At 43.5% G+C, this 20,244-nt stretch overlaps 1 protein-coding gene across 4 annotated transcripts in view; it reads right to left on the reverse strand.

Moving 5' to 3' along the window:
• Nucleotides 1–4,636: 4,636 nt before the first annotated feature.
• Nucleotides 4,637–20,244, reverse strand: part of sh2b3 (SH2B adaptor protein 3) — an 80,520-nt gene continuing 64,912 nt past the window's right edge. For 3 of the 4 annotated variants that reach the window (XM_085425920.1, XM_085425921.1, XM_085425922.1), the window contains exons 4-8: nucleotides 19,804–19,892; nucleotides 10,858–10,955; nucleotides 10,154–10,368; nucleotides 9,742–9,919; nucleotides 4,637–9,454 (exon numbers count right to left, since the gene is read on the reverse strand). In XM_085425920.1, the coding sequence (XP_085282046.1) occupies nucleotides 9,072–9,454; nucleotides 9,742–9,919; nucleotides 10,154–10,368; nucleotides 10,858–10,955; nucleotides 19,804–19,892 (963 nt within the window). In that variant the 3' untranslated portion in view covers nucleotides 4,637–9,071. The remainder of the gene's footprint in view (nucleotides 9,455–9,741; nucleotides 9,920–10,153; nucleotides 10,369–10,857; nucleotides 10,956–19,803; nucleotides 19,893–20,244) is intronic. The other variant, XM_085425923.1, reaches the window with a different exon arrangement.

The following is a 20,244-nucleotide window of genomic DNA, read 5'->3' on the forward strand; positions in this document are numbered from 1 at the left end:
GCACATCACTCTGAACACACCATCCCCACTGTCAAATATGGTGGTGGCAGCATCATGCTGTGGGGGTGCTTCTCTTCAGCAGGGACAGGGAAGCTGGTCAGAGTTGATGGGAAGATGGATGGAGCCAAATACAGGGCAATCTTGGAAGAAAACCTCTTGGAGTCTGCAAAAGACTTGAGACTGGGGCGGAGGTTCACCTTCCAGCAGGACAACGACCCTAAACATAAAGCCAGGGCAACAAGGGAGTAGTTTAAAACAAAACATATCCATGTGTTAGAATGGCCCCGTCAAAGTCCAGATCGAAATCCAATCAAGAATCTGTGGCAAGATCTGAAAACTGCTGTTCCCAAACGCTGTCCATCTAATCTGACTGAGCTGGAGCTGTTTTGCAAAGAAGAATGGGCAAGAATTTCAGTCTCTAGATGTGCAAAGCTGGTAGAGACATACCCTAAAAGACTGGCAGCTGTAATTGCAGCAAAAGGTCAAAGTATTGACTCAGGGGGCTGAATAATTACGCAGACCCCAATTTCCCCCCCAATTTTTCAGTTATTTATGTGTAAAAAATGTTTGGAATCATATATGATTTTTGTTCCACTTCTCACGTGTACACCACTTTGTATTGGCCTTTCATGTGGAATTCCAATAAGATTGATTCATGTTTGTGGCTGTAATGTGACAACATGTGGAAAAGTTCAAGGGGGCCGAATACTTTTGCAAGCCACTGTATCTCTGAACGCTAACTGTATTTATTCAGTCTCAAGAACGCTGATAACACAGCATGGCAAGTGGACGTTAGATTTACAAAGCTTCAGGTCTTTACATGGCATTCCAGTAGTAGGGTACAGTACTGTGCAAAAGTCCTGAGCCACCCCTCATTTGTATTTGCTTTGAAAATGGGTGTCGAACTGCATTTTCATTACTATTTTTCATCTATTCAAGTAAATAAGTGAATCAAATGAGTGATGACTCAAGAGTTTTCCACTGTACTGTGCATTGAATAGTAAATGGAAAAAGTTGTCCATTTCACTCTTTGAGTGCAATCTTAGCAATAAAATGACTGGATTTGATTTTGAGCAAGGAAAATACATAAGTGCAAGTGTTAAACTGCTTTTTTATAATATTGGGTTTTTCTTTGTTTAATGTAAAAAAAAAAAATAATAATAATTTTTTAATCCTGTTTATTGTGAATAACCCATAATGTATCCATGTGGGTTTGCATGTGTCCAAAAACACTGAAAAAATCTCAGGGGGTGGAGTTTACAGTGCAAGGTCGGAGCTACCAAAAAGTGTTTTATAAATTACTGGGCTAAAGTAGATCACAGAAAACTCAGATCTACTTATCTAACAAAATATACTTTTTTGCCTTTGTCAATAACCATCATGAAAATGACTACCATCTTGAGTTTTATCAAGAAAGTGATTATAAAAGAATGTATGTACCAACTTTGGGCATCCATCTCTGTGAACCATTTCCTTGTAATCTTAAGTTATCTGCTGCACTAAGAATCACCTTTCTTTTGATTTTCATTTGGCGTTTGAACAGGTCATCTTGACCATGTCTAAATGCACTTGGTTGTTATTCTCCGCGGGAGTTTTCTTCATTCATCCTGGCCGCTGTTTACATCCCGCCAGACGCAGATGCGCAGGCAGCTCAGAGCGCACTCGCGGAGCAGATACTGCACATGGAGCGGACATTCCCGGACTCTCTCATCATTGCTCTTGGGGACTTTAACAAAGCCAATCTGAGCCATGAGCTTCCCAAATACAAGCAGTATATTAAATGCCCGACCAGAGAGGAGAGGACATTAGACCACTGTTACAGCACGATCAGCGGGGCCTATCGCGCGGTGCCCCGCGCTTCACTCGGACTTTCTGACCACGTCATGATCCACCTAATCCCCGCGTACAGACAGAGGCTGAAGCTCTCCAAACCTGTCGTGAGGACTAAAAAACTGTGGAGCAACGAGGCTGTGGAGGAGCTTCGCACGTGTTTGGAGTCTACAGACTGGGACACAATGAAGGCTGCTTCTAACAGCTTGGACGAGTTTACGGACACTGTCACCTCCTATATCCACTTCTGTGAGGACAGCATTGTGCCATCACGCACCAGGGTGAGTTATAACAATGACAAACCCTGGTTTACTCCTAAACTCAAAAAGCTGTGGCTGGAAAAGAGAAAGGCGTTCAGAAGCGGAGACAGGGACTGCTACAGAGAGGCCAAGTACAGGTTCACTAAAGAAGTGGACATTGCTAAACATCAGCACTCTGAGAAGATGCAGCAGCAGATCTCAGAGAATGACTCGGCCTCTGTGTGGAAAGGTTTTAGGAATATTACAAACTACAAGCCTAAAACCCCCCACTCCACTGATGACTTGCTCTTAGCCAACACCCTTAACGACTTCTACTGCCGTTTTGACGAGCCATCAGGCAGCCTTCACACCTCCAACGGCCCCAACAATAGAGGCACTTTGGACACTAATTCCCCCACCTCTCCCCCCTCCATAGAGCCATCACCACCTTCAAACTGTTCACCTACAACACCCCCCTCCTCACCCCACACAAAAGAGGATTTCACACCACCTCCTCCCACCACAACTCTTCATATTCATGAAGCAGATGTGAGGAAGCAGTTTAAGAACCTGAATGCTCGGAAAGCTCCCGGCCCAGACGGCGTGTCTCCTGCCACCCTCAGACACTGTGCAAACGAGCTGGCCCCAGTGTTTTCTGGCATTTTCAACTCCTCACTGCAGGCATGTCATGTGCCTGCCTGCTTCAAGTCCTCCACCATAATCCCTGTCCCCAAGAAACCTAGGATCACTGGACTAAATGACTACAGACCCGTGGCTCTGACATCTGTGGTCATGAAGTCATTTGAGCGCCTAGTTCTCTCCCATCTCAGGACCCTCACGGCCCCCCTCCTGGACCCCCTGCAGTTTGCATATAGAGCCAACAGGTCTGTAGACGACGCCATCAACATGGCCCTACACTTCATCCTGCAGCATCTGGACTCCCCAGGAACCTACGCCAGGATCCTGTTTGTGGACTTCAGCTCTGCCTTCAACACCATCCTTCCAGACCATCTCCGAGACAAGCTTTCCCAGATGAATGTGCCTGATCCCATCTGCCGGTGGATCACTGACTTCCTGACGGACAGGAAGCAGCATGTGAGGCTGGGAAAGAATGTCTCGGACTCCCGGACCATTAGCACCGGCTCCCCTCAGGGCTGTGTTCTTTCTCCTCTGCTCTTCTCCCTGTACACCAACTGCTGCACCTCCACCCACCAGTCTGTCAAGCTAATCAAGTTTGCAGATGACACCACCGTTATTGGGCTCATCTCTGACGGGGATGAGTCTGCCTACAGGAGGGAGGTTGAACGTCTGGTGTCCTGGTGCAGCCACAACAACCTGGTGCTGAATGCCCAGAAGACAGTGGAGATTATTGTGGACTTCAGGAAGCACACAGCCCCACTCCCCCCCCATCATCCTGACTGACACCCCCATCACCTCTGTGGACTTATTCCGCTTCCTGGGTACCACCATCACCCAGGACCTGAAGTGGGAGCCCACCATCACCTCCGTCATCAAGAAAGCCCAGCAGAGGATGTACTTCCTGAGGCAGCTGAAGAAATTCAACCTGCCAACACGGACGATGATGCAGTTCTACACTGCAATCATCGAGTCCATCCTCACCTCCTCCATCACCGTGTGGTACGCTGGAGCCACTATCAGGGACAAACAGAGACTGCAGCGTGTTGTGCGCTCTGCTGAGAAGGTGGTTGGCTGCAGACTCCCATCTCTGCAGGACCTGTACACCTCCAGGACATTGCGGCGTGCAGCTCGGATCTCAGCTGACCCTTCTCACCCTGGACACAGTCTGTTTGACCTGCTCCCCTCAGGCAGGAGGCTCCGGTCCATTCGCACCAGAACCTCTCGCCATAAGAACAGTTTCTTCCCTTCTGCTGTTGGACACATGAACAATAACCATATGACTGTTCCCACCACTAACACATGACCCTACGCTGTGTCACTGCATCATTCCATGTTTGGCACTGATCACCACCTGCACTCATGTATATATCTTTCTACGTAGCACTCTTAATTCTTATTCTCATGTATATATCTCATGTATAGCTCATGCACATATCTTTCTACGTAGCACTTTTAATTCTTATCCCTACTTTTATTTTTTCATGTCTATTTAAGTGCTATTTATGACACTATTTAAGTGCTATTTATGACACTATGTTTGCACTGAAGCACCGCAGCAATTTCCTAATGTTGTAAACCTGCTCAACATTTGGCAATAAACCCCTTTCTGATTCTGATTCTGATTTGTTGCCATGTGAACAGATGTACCCAACAAAGTGTCAGGTAAGTGTAATCTCTGTATCTTACAGCTGTAAAACAGAAATGCCACCATGTCGCATTTGCCAACTTTGTTCTTTGTGATGAACAAAGACAAACATCAGATACACAAACTAACCACACCATTTTTTTTTTTTTTTTGGTTGGGTTTATTTTAAAAAATGGGTCAAATATACAGTTGATATATATTTAATATAATTTAGATGCTGAAAGGGATGCAAACACAATGACAGATTTTCAAAGGTGGTTTTCGTTGACTGTAGAAGGGATGATGGGTTAAACTGGAATGTTTACAGTGCTGAGTTAAAAAAACAAAACAAAACGGGATGAACAGTATTGAGAACACATGACATTCATCTACTGGACATTAAAAAAATAAAACATGGATTTGGGGGGGTGAGTGGGGGCATTTCTGGAGTAGATGTTAAAGATTAAAAGACCCCTGAGGTACATGGGGATTTTCTCTTGCATTATCTCGATTCCTGCAAATATCAGCCATGAAGCAACAGAAATATGCGGTAGCCCTGTTTATTTTTTCTAACATAGCATGTTTTCCCAGGATCTTGGGCAGTCATTGGCTATTTTTTACTTCAATCTATGACCAGGTGAAAACACCGAAAGCCATCCATCCAAGCTTCTGATCGCTCCCTAGCTACAAACATGAAGGTGTGAAGCACGGGGCATCTCTCAGATATTGCACTACACAATCACACCCTGAGCTCTGGAGAGGAAAAACAACAACAACAACAATTAAAAAGGGGAAAAGCAACAGCAGCTTTCTGGCAAAAGGCACAGTCATTCTCCCTTAAAGGGAAATCAGCAAAGAGAGGGGACTGGTATATTTTTAAAAATAGTTACTGTTACCGTTGCTTTCGTTTAGCAGAAGAGAAACAGAGGTGTTGATGGAGAAGGTGATTTGTTTTGACTTTGAGCAACATAAAAGTTAGGAAGACCAACCGTACTTTTGCCAAAAACATTCTTGTTTTTGTTCCCCTTGAAAGATGTCAGTCTTTATCATGATGATTACATTAAAGAGAACTACACAACCATTGTAACAAATATTCCTTTGGTAGACAAAGCTGACTTGTTATTAGAGGAGTAATGACGACGATCTCGCTCTGATCGTGACAAGGAGGGAGTCAAGTTGCATTTTTCTTTTTCTCTTATTTAAAAAAAAGGAAAGAAACCTCTCCAGCAAACTGCAATAATTAAGAGGACAGCGAGACAAACAGAATCATATCTAAACCATATATTAAGCACAGATTTACTGCAAGTAAACCTAAAATCATCTGCTAAAGTTAGTGTTAAAGCAAGGTTAGAAGACAGACAAGTCCTACAACACCATTCCCCAAGAAATTCTGCTGCTAGTGGCACTGAAGCTTCAATTATTAAAATAAAAATAAAGTAAAAATTACAGGAAACATGACATTTCATGTTTGGCGTGTGAAAAACGAGAACACCATAAAGTCTGGGGTAAAAATCAGCTGTTTAGATGCCCTTTGAAGAAACTCAATGTGGTGGAATGAGATTTTTTTTTTTAAGTCCGCTCACAGCAATAACATTTACACCTGAGTTGACACCTGGCATAGTCAGTGCACTTTCAACTGGTGGGATAAACCTTACAAAAGCTATGATGACAAACTCACAAGGCACCTTATGTTATCGATTAAATCCAGTTTAAGTGCACAAAAACATGAAGCTGGAGGACAGAGGAACAGCGTCCGATCACTGGTGTCTAACATCTCGTGACACTTTCAAAGCTTTGCTGATTGAAACCAAACTTCTTCTATGATATAAACATACAAATTCTATTACAAATAACATATAGTGTAAAAAAAAAGACATTAACTTCACAGCCATTCCTTGGTTTTTAGCTGCTGTGGTGAAGTCACACAGAAAATACGAAAAAAAAAAAAATTAATGCTGTGAGTGTAAAAAATACAGATAAGAACATGACGCTCCTCCCCCAAATCAGGAAAGCACATGTTAATATTAACTGAGCCACCTCAGTTTTTCCGGAGCATTAAGGGTTTAATGCTGGATTAACAGCCCGATGCAAAACTGATTGGAAAAAGGTTGAGACTCCAGACAACGTGAAGGATAAATCAATCAGACTTGTGTTAAATGCCCGACTTTGACTCAATAACTACTTTGTTTTGGTCTGCACATAAAGTTCCCCCCCTGTTGTGCTCTTTGAAGTGAAGCCATTCAAGTTTATGTCTTTGTTTTTTTTGACATACAAGTGCAAAATTCACATTGGAGTGCCAAGTCTTATTTTGGTAAATCGTTTCATGCCACAAAATCAGTAAAATGCAGTGAAGGTATTGCTGAAAAAACATAAAGAGACCGCTTAAATCACACATTACTCTATGCAGAAAAACTAAGAAGACCCTTATTGTTTCCATAGTAATTAAGAAAGTAAGAAGCAAATTAAACACACTTAACTGATCGTCTGCAAGTGTGAGCACCTCCATAGCACCTTTAACATTTCTTAATGTTAAAGTCCATGACAGAACAAGTATGAATTGTTTGGAAGGAGACAACCTCTTCTCTCTAAAGGGAACATGTCAGCACACAGATTAGGTTTGCAAAGGAGCATCTGAGCAAACCACAAGACTTGTGGATCAAAAGATGCCACAGTCAGTGCCACATTTGATGAAAGCCAAACACAGCACGCCTGCACAAAGCTGTCACGCCAACGTTCAAGCATCGACTGAGTCGACCGGGAACTCCTTTCTATACCAAAGTATTCTAGAGCCAAATGTAAGGCCACTGTGTGAAGGCTAAAGCTTGACTGAAACTGGATCGTGCAACAGGTCGACGATCCCAACCACAGCAGCCTGAAATACTGCAGTGGGTCCTGAACAGAGCCCATATGGAAAAGAGATAGTAAAAACGTATATGATTTACTCATGAAAGTGGCCACTTTCTTATTTCTTTCATATATTGTTTTAGTAAGTATCATTATATCATTATCATTATATAATTTTTCAAGGGATCTTATATCTGTTTTCACTCTTGTATGCTTTTCATACAAGTTTCACACAAGACAGATACAACCTTTATAAGATTTATATATATCTTTTCCATATGGGAGGTGTGCACAATGAATGGCCACAAAAGAAGAGTGGGATAAAAACTGCTCCTCAACTGTGAGAGAAACTGATCCAGCAAACAATCACTCAGAGTTATTGCTGTTAAAGGTTGTTTTATGAGCTCTTAAATGCCTGCGACCTGTAAACCTGTGACAATGGAGGAAAACGTTTACACGTCACATCTTATAGCATATAAACCAGAGCAGAAGTACAATTTTCTGTCGTTCATTCAGTTGAAACTTCAAACTCTTAAAAAGTGCTTGTAATAATATCCACAGACCATCTAAACCCACCGTTCACGGCTGCAGGATGGCGACATATTAAAATTCTCTTGTTACTTTATCACTCCAGCTTCTCTGATTTTGTGGCAGAAATGATTTCTGTGGTGCTTTGTTGTTATATAAGTAATTATAATTATAAGTAATAATTTACTCTCTTGTAAAATAGTTTATTTTTAAAATACTTGACTATATTACAAGTAAATAATATCTTTTAAGGCATTCAGCAGCTGGATTGTAGCTGCAGCTGCTTTGGGTACAATTAAAGAGCCGGAACCTCGTCTGTCCTTTTTATTTAGTAAATCTGAAAGGGCAGATATTCCAGCTGACACTCAAAGTGACCCTGACCTACCCATAAGTTGAGTATAACTGCCTTAGGTGATCAAAATTCAACATAACACCACACACTTGCTTTATTCTCGCATAAACGGTCACATCCAGATGCACAACTCAAACTTAGATTTAGGGTAAAAATTAAAGAGCGGTGATGAAAATCTGATTCTGAATCCGTTCTTCTCTGTAAGTTTGAAGGAGTGGAAGCGGTGCTCAATCCATTTTTAGCAAAATGTAACAAAAGTTTCCCCTTTTTGACTGTAAAAAAAAATAAAAATCATTATTATTTTTCTACAAAAGTATCTGTGCATAGAAAAAATACACATTGCTTTCAAAGTGCACTGAAGATATACTTCAATACATAATAAAGCACAAGTGGGAGAATATCTAATGTAATAATGCTCTAAAATGAGCGCTCTTTGTCTGTGTACAAAAAAAGAAAGAAAGGTGAGAGTTTGCTCCACACTGGAAACTTTGTGTGGAGAGTAAATGTCTTTTAAATATTTTAAATTAACCAATTTTGCAGGGAGTGCCTTCCCATCAGTTCTGGTTAAGTGCCAAAGAAATGAAAACAAGTGCACCTCTATAAAAATGACCAGAATAGAAATATAGAAAACTATTTTCTGCCTGGGCTTTAGGTCAATAGTCATTTGACTCTCCCACTCTCACAGAGAACCTCAACATTAATAATCAGCACTGTTATAAAGCTCCGAAAATACATTCACTGTGGACAGTCTGGGTGGAGGATGTGAGGGTCTGACACTGGTAAACACACACACGCACAAAGTGAGTGTTTGTGTGTGTTTCCACATACACAGTGGTATGCATTCATCAGACAAAGACTTCTTCACTCAAGTTCATGAGTCTGCTGCAATCAGGTTATATACCTGTGGGAGGGGAGCGACAAGCAAACACAAGTGTGTTTGTGTGTGTCTGAGTGTGTCAGCTTCACAGGTGTCTGCTGTCGTTCAGAGGTGTTGCAGGTGTTTGACTCAGCGGGGTCAGAGCAACATGTACTGGTTGTCTATTGCCCGCTTGCGACCGCGGTCAGGTTCCAGCTCATAGTCTGAGTCCCGCTGAGGGATGATGGGAGCGTGGGTGCTGGGGTGGCGTAGCAGGTTCCTCCTTCCTACCGACTCGCTCCGACGGAGTGGAGGCGGGGCTGACAGCGTGGGCTCGGGGACCATGCCGGTGCGGGTAAAAGAATGGATTCCAGACTGGGAAAAGGAGCTGGAAGTGGAAAAGCTGGTGCTGGCCGTGGTGTTGGTGGAGCAGGAGGAAGGGGGCTGGCTGGAGCTGCGAGCCAGGCTGCAGTGAGCCAAGCTGGGCTCAGAGCTCCAGCGATGGAGGGAGAACGGGACGAGGAAAGCGCCTGAGAGCTGACCTGAGGGAAACAAGAGGAAATAAATCAGCAAACATGAGCTGTAGAAGTTGATTATATAAAAACTAAAAACCTCTTTATTCAGTCTGAATTTCAGATGTGCACTGATTCGCGGAGGTACTACAAACTGCAGTGGAGCACAACCACAAACTACTGGAGAAGCTGCTCCTTTAATTTGTATAAGTACGGGTGTACTGCCTTTAAACGTGTGTGCATCACACTACTAATTCAGCGATAACACCGTTGGTACACATTATTATTTGAATGAGGTCCAAATCCACGAGTCTCACCCTGTGAAGGCGGGGTGGAACCCGCCACTACGAAGCGGGACAGAGTGACAGCACCGGCGGCTCCACACTCCAGTGGGATAGGGAAGAGTCTGAAATGACTGAGCATGTCCATAACAGATGGGAAGCGCAGGTGCTGCACCCTGCACTGACCCCATTCTGTCAAAGAGAGGCGCAGGTGCTGCAGAGAGGAAAGAGGGAAAAAAGATGAGGAAACAGACGTTTCACGTTGGCTGAAGTGAATTCTTTTCCTAACCACAGTGCTCAGTGTGCACACTTGTTTATCTATGCTTGTGTAATGCTTCCTGTGTCTGCACAATTTTCACGTTTCCAGATGGAAAAAAACAAAACAACTTGGGTTTCAAAAGACAATCCTCAACTGCAACCACAACTGTACCCACATACTGATCCGTACCTTTGCTTTTCCCTGGTAGTTGAAGGTGAGGACGTAGTCGCCCCTGCGTGTCTCACTCTGTCGGACCAGAAACACCCCGTGTCCCTCTGGCCCGGAGCTCTGAACCAGGTGGGCCGCCTTGACGCGAGAGATGGGTCCGTGGAACCAGGGGTAGGAGAACAGGAAGTGATCTGTCTTCTGGATTACCTGCTCTGGCAGGGTGAAGGTGACAGGAGCTGTAGGGATGATCAAAGACGGCGAATGTGTTTGTTTCTGTCCGAATGTGCAAAACTGGCTGAAATAATCAATACTGTGTAAACTGTAATGGTTCCGTCTTCACTGTGAAACACTGGTTCTGTGTTCAGCCAACCTGCTTGTCTGTTTTTATCTTTGAGCTGCTGAAGAGAGCAAATAAGCTCTAAAAACACACCAGAAACCCAGTGACCACCCAGTTAAAGACAGAGGAGTGCTTATAGCAGACGAACAGGAGTATGTTGTTGTAGAGACTAAAAGCAGAGCTAAAGGAGAGCAAAACAGAAATAAACTAAATGTTTGCACTTCCTCTCGTGTAGTTACTTTATCTCTGGGTACCCACGTGTGAACGAACAGGATAAAACAAAACCTCAGAAATAAAAAAATAACAGTTTTGAACTGAAATACACAGCAACACTCTGATTATCAGAGGATGTGTCGCCGAGGTAACGTCCCCTCATCCCAGTACTCACGCTGACTCTGACTTTCTGGCTCTGAGCTCCCTCTGTGATTGGCTGGGGCAGAAGTGTCAGGCGGGGAAGGGAGGGGCTCCAGATCCACGCTGACTGACCTGAAAGACAAGAGCAGACTCAGATTATACACACACGAATGTTATTCTGTCTGTAGACTTTGCTTGGGATTATTTCACCACGCCTTAGTCACATTTAGGTTGGACCACAGTTCCAATAGCACGGATTCAGCCCTGGGTGTACATAACCACGGTGATGAAAAGCTGCTAAGACGCTTCATTGTTACTGCATAGATGTCTTTGTGAGAATTTAGTCTGGTCTTTGATTTATTTACTTGTCACAAAAGGGATTATTTGAACCCTCTTTGGTAGTCTTAGCCTTTAGACTTAGACTTAGTTCCTCCTACGCCGAGCGGCGCATCGGGCAGCTAGTGATCTCCATCGATGTCGGTCAGCAGCGACTGCTTCAGCTTCGTCCCAGGCAATGTCGACAGTTCTCAGATCGTCCATAAATGTTCGACGCCATGTGGTCTTTGGTCGGCCTTGCTTTCGCTTGCCAGTGCGTGGACGCCATGTCATGGCAATCTTAGCTGGGCGATGAGGGGGTAGGCGTAAAATATGTCCCGCAAAGCGAAAGCGCCTTTCTGCAACAACATCGGCTAATGGGCGGGTGCCTGCTCTTTGTAGGACCTCCTCATTTGTTATTCGGTCCCGGTAGGAAATTCTCAGGATTCGCCGCAAGCCACGTTGTTGAAGCACGTTCAGGTGTTGAATAATTGCACTTGTTGAGCGCCAGGTTTCACTAGCGTAAAGTGCAGTAGGGAAGACTATAGAGTTCAGTAGTCTGATCTTGACCCTTACATTCAGGGAGGTCGAGTTCCAAATAGGTTGGAGACGTCGCAGGACACCAACTGCCTTCCCTACTCTGGCGTCGACATCCCGATCAGAGACCCCGTCATTCGAGATGATGCTGCCAAGATATGTAAAATTCTCCACCTCTTCAGCACGTTGTTGGTTGATCATGACAGGAATGCGGGCACGTGCATAGCCAACTCGGAGTACCTTGGTTTTTTTGGCGCTGATTCTTAATCCAACTTTCGTTGCCTCCCTCTGCAGGGCCGCGGTCAACTTTTGGAGGTCTTCCTGAGTCGAGCCCAGCAGGGCGATGTCATCTGCGAAGTCCAAGTCAGTGAGATTACGCGCTTCGTGCCAGGGCACACCGATGTCAGCTTGGTCAACTGATCGTCGCATGATGAAGTCAATTACCAACAGGAAGAGGAAAGGGGATAGCACGCATCCTTGTCGGACGCCAGTATTGATCTTGAAGAAGGCTGTGCAGCCGTCATCCGTCCGGACGCAGCAACGGGAGTTGGAGTAGAGACAACGAAAGGCATCTACAAACTGCTGAGGGACTCCATAGTGGCGTAGGATAGCCCATAGAGTCGGCCGGTGGACGCTGTCAAAAGCCTTCTCGAAGTCAATGAAATTAATAGAAATCTTCTTTTGATATTCCAATGTTTGTTCAATGATCATGCGGAGGGTGAAGATTTGCTCGACGCATGACCGGCCACTCCGAAACCCAGCCTGCTCTTCTCGCAATCGTTCGTTCACAGCGTGTCGTAGCCGATTCAAAAGAGCGAGGCAAAACACTTTCCCGGGTACCGACAGCAACGTGATGCCCCGCCAGTTGTTACAGTCACCCAAATCACCTTTTTTTGGAAGTTTGATAATGGTGCCTTTTGTCCAATCATCGGGTACATGTGATGTTGACCAGCAGGCGTTTAGGAGTCTTGTAAGGGCGGCTTCAAGATGGGGTCCACCATTCTTCAGCATTTCGGCGAGGATTTCGTCCAGGCCTGCGGCCTTTCCACTCTTGAGGAGTCGGATCGCTGTCTTGACTTCAGTGATGCTGATTTGTCCGATATCGACAGGAAGAAGATCCATGGAAGGTGCCAGGTCTTCGGCCTCGAACCGTTGGGGTGGCTCAGGTTGGTTCAGAGTATCGCGGAAGTGTTCGACCCATCGTTGTTCTTGTTCAGCTGCAGTAAGGAGGACACGTCCATTTTTGTCTCGGATTGGAACACCGCGGCCACCACGAGCCCCAGTTAGATCTCGTACAATGCGATATAAGGTTCGGGTGTCGTTCCGATCGGCTGCTTCTTGGGCTTCGATGCCTTTAGCTTCGATCCATTCACGCCTGTCACGCCGGCAGCTGCGTTTGACCTGTCGGGCAAGGTCTTGGTAGGTGGCCATGGCCCTCTCACGCTGGTCTGCAGAAGCATGTGGGTCAAAGGCCACCTGGTCCCGAACTGACTTTGCCAAGCGACGTTGATCTATAAGTTCCCATGAACGGTCGGAGATCCAGCGCTCCTTAAAGCCGCCCCGTCGGCGACCAATCTTCGATTCTGCTGCACCGACCACAGCCTCTTTTAGCTCATCCCAGGGTGTATCTGGATTTTTGTTGTTATTTCCTTCCGCAGCAAGGAGCTGGAAGCGGTTTCTCAATTCGAGTTGAAATTCTGCTGCCGTATTTGCATCTTTTAGGCGTTGAATGTTAAAAGGACTTGGCCGCTGCAGTCGTGGTTGGAGGCGCTTCAGGTGAAGTTTACATTTGGCAATTAGCAGGCAGTGATCCGAGTCAATGTCGGCTCCACGCCACACTCTAACATCGCTAATGGTGGATGCCCAGCGGGATGATATGCAGATGTAGTCGATCTCGCTTGTATATCTGCCACCGGGGGCCTTCCACGTCGCCTTGTGTATCCGCTTGTGGCCGAAGAAGGTGTTCTTGATGGTCAGCAGGTTTGCCGCACAGAACGAGATCAGCCGCCTACCGTTTTCATTTGTCATTGCTGCGATTCCAAACGGGCCGATAGTCGATTCCAGGCCATCCCGGTTACTGCTTATTTGCGCGTTGAAATCTCCGCCCACGATCAGCAAATCATGACGCGGGGAGTTGTCAATGGCATCCTGGAGCATCGCATAGAACCCATCCTTGTCAGTATCGTCAGCCTCTTCTGTTGGAGCATATACTTGAAGAATTGTGACTTTCACATGCCTAGCTTGGAAACGAGCTAAGGTTAGGCGGTCTGAAATGGGCTTCCAGGCCAGCAATGATGTTGTTGCACGTCGCGAGAGGATGAAGCCCACGCCACGTGCATGGTCTTGGTCATGGCCAGAGTAGAGCACCATCTTTCCATCACTAACCATCTTCCCACTTCCTGCCCATCGCATTTCTGAGATGCCCAAGATGTCCATACGGTACGAGTCAAATTCATATAGAAGCTGGGCCAATAGTCTCTGCCATTGCCGGTCCCAAGCCCGGATGAGAAAGGAGGAGGGTTGGGCGTGGGGCTAGCAACCCCACCCTGTAAAAACTCCAATTGCTACGGAAACAGCAAGTGAATCTCAGTATCGACTGAATCAGGGCGAAGATGATGATCGGCAACCCTTAATGACGACAGTGGAGAAAAGCCCTCGGGTCGTCCACTGCCCGATGCGTCGACCAATTTTCGACCCAAAAGAAGAGTCTTAGCCTTTACTTGCTAGCTATTAAAAATAGCTAATTTAATACTATACTTCTATAATATTACTCTATATTTGTGACTGAGATGCAAATTGTTTTGCAAATTGTCATTTGTTTTTTGAGATTTCTCTTGTAACCAAACAGCAGAGGTGGGACCAAGTCATTGTTTTGCAAGTCTCAAGTAAGTCTCAAGTCTTTATCCTCAAGTCTCAAGTCAAGTCTCAAGTAATGTCAGGCAAGTCAGAGTCGAGTCTCAAGTCACTGGTGTAAAAGTCCGAGTCAAGTCACAAGTCTGAAATTTTGAATTTCAAGTCCTTTCGAGTCGTTAAAAAAAACGAAAAAAAAGCATGTTGCAGTTATATGCTAAATGTAAATATTAGACCATGTAATTTTTAAATCTGTGTTTTTCTCAACACATGACAAAATAGTGAACTTAGAAAATATACACAAATTGTGAAATTGCACCTCTTTAAAATGCAGCTCAATTAAACCTAGCTCCAAGAATAATTTTCACCGACAGTTCTGAGATAAGCTGCATGTTATTCTTGGATGCGGTTGTAGGACCGGCTTTAAAATCGCATGACAAAAATATCATACATAAATAAATGATATTTTTAAAAAATATATCATTTAAAAAAAAACTGCATCACCAACGTAGCCTGGAAAACATTTGCTAGTTAGATGAAGTCAGCTATCTCATCGTAGCATATTTATATGCATATTTATAATTATACGGTTCTTGGAGTGAGTGCATACACTCATGAAGTTTAGTAACTTCAGGTCACTGCAACAAGCCCAGGTACAGTTTACCGACGGATGGGTACAGGACCTTGAAATGCACCGTGTAGAACGAAAGACCATCGTACGTATCATAAGTTTACCAGTCTCACAAATCGTCATCATAAATACACATTCGTTAACCGTTTATTAATATAACCTTTGAGCTCAACGGTAATTAATTAGTAGTGGAAATAATTTCTGGTAGCATCACAGAAATGTAGCAGTGACAATAATATTGTATGCTGTAATCGTACTGGGCAATTAGTGATACAAAAAACCTGTTTTATCCTGTGAATAAAAGTATATGTTTTTGTCAATGTACCATAATAACAGAAGCGAAACGCAATATTGTGTCAGGACAATTCACTATTTATGCACAATAAATAAAGGAGCGACAATTTCTGTTCAGCGCCAGACTTGCTTGTAACCTATATCACCAATTATGTTATGAAAATGACGCATTAACTACAACAGCAGACTGACCTTTGTGGAAATGCTTGGAGCAGACTAACCTGTGAGCTGGAGTGTTCTGGGACGTTATATTTGATCTTTGAATGGCTGCAATCCAGGCCATCCGTCGCGTCTTTGTTACTTCGGAAACATGGCTCGAACAATTTCTCCTCAATGACGTAATCCGATAACAACCGATCTCTTTACCCGTCGGCTTCCCGTGGCTGTCATGCGACCGGCTATTTGCAGTTAATAATACAACAGCTTCTTGACATTTTTGTGTTTCTTTTTATCGCTGTATAACTGATTTTAATTGAAAGCCTGTGTGCGCTAGTACCGCTTGCCACAAGTTCCCAGAATCCTTTGCGGTTCTACCCGTGAATGACGTCACATTTTCAATCTCTATATAATATGCATGTTAAATTTTATATTTGGGGTAAAATATCAAGTCTTTTCAAGTAAACCGGTTCAAGTCCAATTCAAGTCCCAAGTCATTGGTGTAAAAGTCAAAGTCAAGTCACAAGTCTTAGAACATTTTTTCAAGTCAAGTCTAAAGTCATAAAATTAATGACTCGAGTCTGACTCGAGTCCAAGTCATGTGACTCGAGTCCACACCTCTGCCAAACAGCTGTTTGTCATAATGGATGCGATATAATCACATATTGCTATGGAAAAATGTGTATTCCCCGACTGGTTGGCAGTGTTTCCTGGAGGTTTCTGGCTCTAGTGTCTGCTTTGGCTGCTGGCGGATTGCCGTGGCTGTCTGTAGCTTTTCATGTTTGCCTGCAAAAATTCACTAAGTACTAAGTCAGCTGTAGTAGAACTTGAAAAAGTGCAATGCATAACAAAAATGAGAAGGTTCTCCTTCAAAGTAAAAGTTGTGCAATCAGCACTGGAGCCACCAAAAGGTGCAGCTCTTAATTTGAAGGTGAACCTGCAACAGCAACTCGCAACTGGTTGGGAAATACTCATTTTTCCCTAACAAGCAGTGGTTGGCAGATGTTCATAGATCGATCTCTAGGAGTGTGTGACTGCGACCTTATTCACTTGACCTGCATCGTCATCAAACCTCAATATGTAAGCCGCGGTCTCCCCATTTCACTGGTGGGGCTTTTATAAAGTGAAGCGCTACATTGAAAGCCCTTCAGGACTTTGCAGCTGTGGACTTGAACGTAACACTGAGTTGTGAGCTTAGACACTGTGTCAGCTTCAAACTAATCTACAACATATCAAAAATGTCACTGGCGTGGCTCCATGTTGTTAGAATGGACCCCCAGAACGACTTCAATGCAGTTTGCATATCACAGCTCAACAGCCAAGATGACATAATCTAAAAACTGTAAGCTGTCTGCAGCTTTAATGTTTAACACTCCGAATCAGCAGATGTATTTGAGTACACGTCAAGACATAGTGTACTACACAAACTGGTTAAAGAGTTGCACAATATCAGGCAACCAACTTCTACATTTGCAACTACTGTTGAATTTCTGGGACATTATGCAAACAGTTAGACGCACAGTATAAAAACTGAAAGTTGAGCTTTTTACAAAATAAAATAATGAAAAAGTGGGGCCTAATATTTTTGACAGAAGGCCAAACATTGCCTACAGACTTCTATCTGCTTACCAGCAGGCTAGGAAATGCATTACACTACTGAGGGTCCTCACAAGGATGTGCTGGTGAGGTGAGTCTGCAGGCTGAAGGCAAACAAAGCCACAGACGGGAAGTGAGTCCAGTTGAGATCTGAACTTACATTTCTTCTGTTTCACTGCTCGCTCTCTCTCTCATACACGCACACACAAGTGGTATATCTGGGCCGCTTGTGTGTGCCGCTTCCCGACAGATGAGAACGGGAAGGTTAAAGAAGGAAGTTGGAGTAAAATCCTGCTTAAATGCTGACTTGAGTTTGCAGAGCAATGAATAACAGGAAGACTTTACTTCTCACTGTGTATGTGTGTGTGTCCATTCTTGTTCTTCTATCTTTGTGACAATCATTTTTTCCCTGAGTATGGACATCATTTCACACAGTCAGCAAATCTTCAAGGAATAAAATTTTGCCCTCAGCACACTTAAAGCACGCTACACCTACCACATCTGAAGAAAAATGCGAGTTTATTTCCCTCACACTGCTTCCCTGATGTCTCACCAAGTGTTGTGTGCCTTTTGAGGTCCTCTGTAGGCTCTGCATGATGAATCGCACAAATAAAACCACGGACTTTTGGACAACAAGCCTTTTCCACAGTAGACATTGTGAGTTGTACTGATAGGAAAAGTATGGATGCTGTTAAAAGGATTAAGAATGACTCTGCTTCACATAAGAAACAATGCTTTGTTAGATTTGGTATCTGGACCGTGAAAGTAAAGCTCAAGTGTAATTGTAAAAATTAATATTTACATTTGAGGCGTGTCTGAACAGCACTGCAGAGTCACGATGATCCAAGTGTTGCTTGGTGAAGTTACAAAAACTAAACCAGCTTTTAGATGATATTAGTGAGAATTTAGACAAAAACAAGCTGTTTTCAAAGGTCCAGATAATGCATTCAAAGGATTATCAGATGCAAAGTATTACACACTTGATTTTACAACACTGGACTGTTATTTCTGTACGTCCTTTATTTTATTTTTAACGCAACACTGCAGCAAAAGTTGATCCAGAATCATATGATTGTTTCTGAACAGCCCTTCTTTCATCTGAACATCTTCCAGCTCCAACGCATTTGTGGGCTGCTTCCATTCAATTAATGCAACATGCAGGCCAGCTGCGGCTCTAAACAAAGCCTTGAAGAATCTAACATGTACTTACTTTAAGACATTTATTCAAATTTAACGGCAGTTCTTTTTCTAAGTTCATTGTTTGTTTGTTTTTAGAGTGTGTGCACTTCCAGATATCTGCAGAAACGAGAAATGCCCCGAGATTCTCAGACCTCCCCCACACTTCCTTTCAGAGAAACGCACACTGACACACACAAATAGACAGAGATTGTCTTTATAACAAGAAACAGAAAACCTGTGTACCACTAAGTTTTATTCCAGGATTGGGTATTCCTGTGAGTACAGTTTGCACTGATTACTGCTTAACAGAAGTAGCTTCAACAGTGCGGTCTGCATCTCCTTTTAGAAGATGACTGATAATTCTGTCTTCTTGCATGACTTCTACTCTTCTTACTTTTCCCATTTCTTTAAAATTCAAAGAGATTTCTTCATTCTTTCCGTGCAAAGTAGAGAATTGATAGGAAATGAAGCACCACATGAAAGATCTTAATAACAGGGCCTTCAGGGCTCTTAAAGCCGTCTCCTTCTTTAACCTTTGAAAAGCTACATTTACTGCTACACGTTCCCTCTAAACATCATACGTTACCTCTCAAAGGTGTGCAGCGAGCACTAAGTTGACTAATGGTGCTGTTGACTGATCAGTTAGGAGGAATACTTCAAATGCAGTAAAGTTGAAACCAGCACAAAGCTGTACGGACAAACCAGAGCGAATACAAACTGTGCAGTTCAAGAAAAGATAAATACGCTCGAGGCCGCACACACACACACCTGTTTGTCTACATATGCACATACATCAACATTTATTCTCACTTCCTTTTGCAAACACATACCTCAGGACAAGTAAACATCCAACACACCCACAAACACTAAAAACAGCCAAGTGTTAAATATTTCCTCTCGCGATGTGAATTTCTGGGCTGACGCTCGTGTTTAAAATAACAATTTGGCAGGTAAGATTTTTTGACTTTTTAAAAATATCATTTTAAAAATGCTACCTAACACTACCAATGTACTGATATCAGTCAACAAAGCTGAGATTGGCCAAAGCTGGCATGTCAGTGTGTCTCCACTTTCCACTCAGAAGTGAAAGCACAGCAAGGAAGTACCCACAGCAAGCTGAGAATAAAAATGCTCGTTCTGCACTATATAACTAATGTGATTGATAAATGTAATCTTCTACACTTTAAACCATAAACAAAGTTTTCTCTAGGTTACCAGGGGGTTGCAGACCTGTCGCTACTCCTCTGTGACGTTACAGAGCTTGACTGAATATACTTTGAGTCTCTTGTGTGATATTTAGTTTTTGATTCGATCTTCAGTCAATTTACACTCATAAAAACAAAGAACGGGTAAAGAAATGAGACACGTGTAAGGCAGATCACACAAACATCTGTCCTTGTTTTGTGTTTACACATCTCTCACCTGCTGCTGATGCACTCTTTTAGCTCTGTGGTCCAGGAGCTGACCTGCTGCTCGTTGTCCGTCTCAAATATCAGGCTACCTCGATTAACCTGCAGAGATAAAGATGCTTAAAAAAAAACAGGCTACACAAAATGGACATGATGCAAATGCATAAAATGCCCTGAACCTCTGCACTTACTTAGAGCTTTTTCGTTTATTTTCACTACAACAGAATTAATAGTGTAACAGGAAGGAATGCACAGGGCAATAAAACACTGCATACTAATGTAACCACCGCAATTTAATAAGTACAAAGAAGAAAAAAAACCCTCATAACAAAATGTTCTGTTAAATTTCAAAAGGTTTACCGTTAAAAAGGCAAATAGCTCGAGGGAAGGTGTGCTTACTGTGCTCCAATTAAAAACAAAGAAAAGCTGCCTGCACCTGCTACAGGAAAGCATT

The sequence above is a fragment of the Rhamphochromis longiceps genome, linkage group LG12, assembly GCF_057381845.1.
Source record: "Rhamphochromis longiceps isolate RC_006_pf linkage group LG12, R_longiceps_female_GT1.1, whole genome shotgun sequence".
In the NCBI taxonomy this organism is placed as follows: domain Eukaryota; kingdom Metazoa; phylum Chordata; class Actinopteri; order Cichliformes; family Cichlidae; genus Rhamphochromis; species Rhamphochromis longiceps.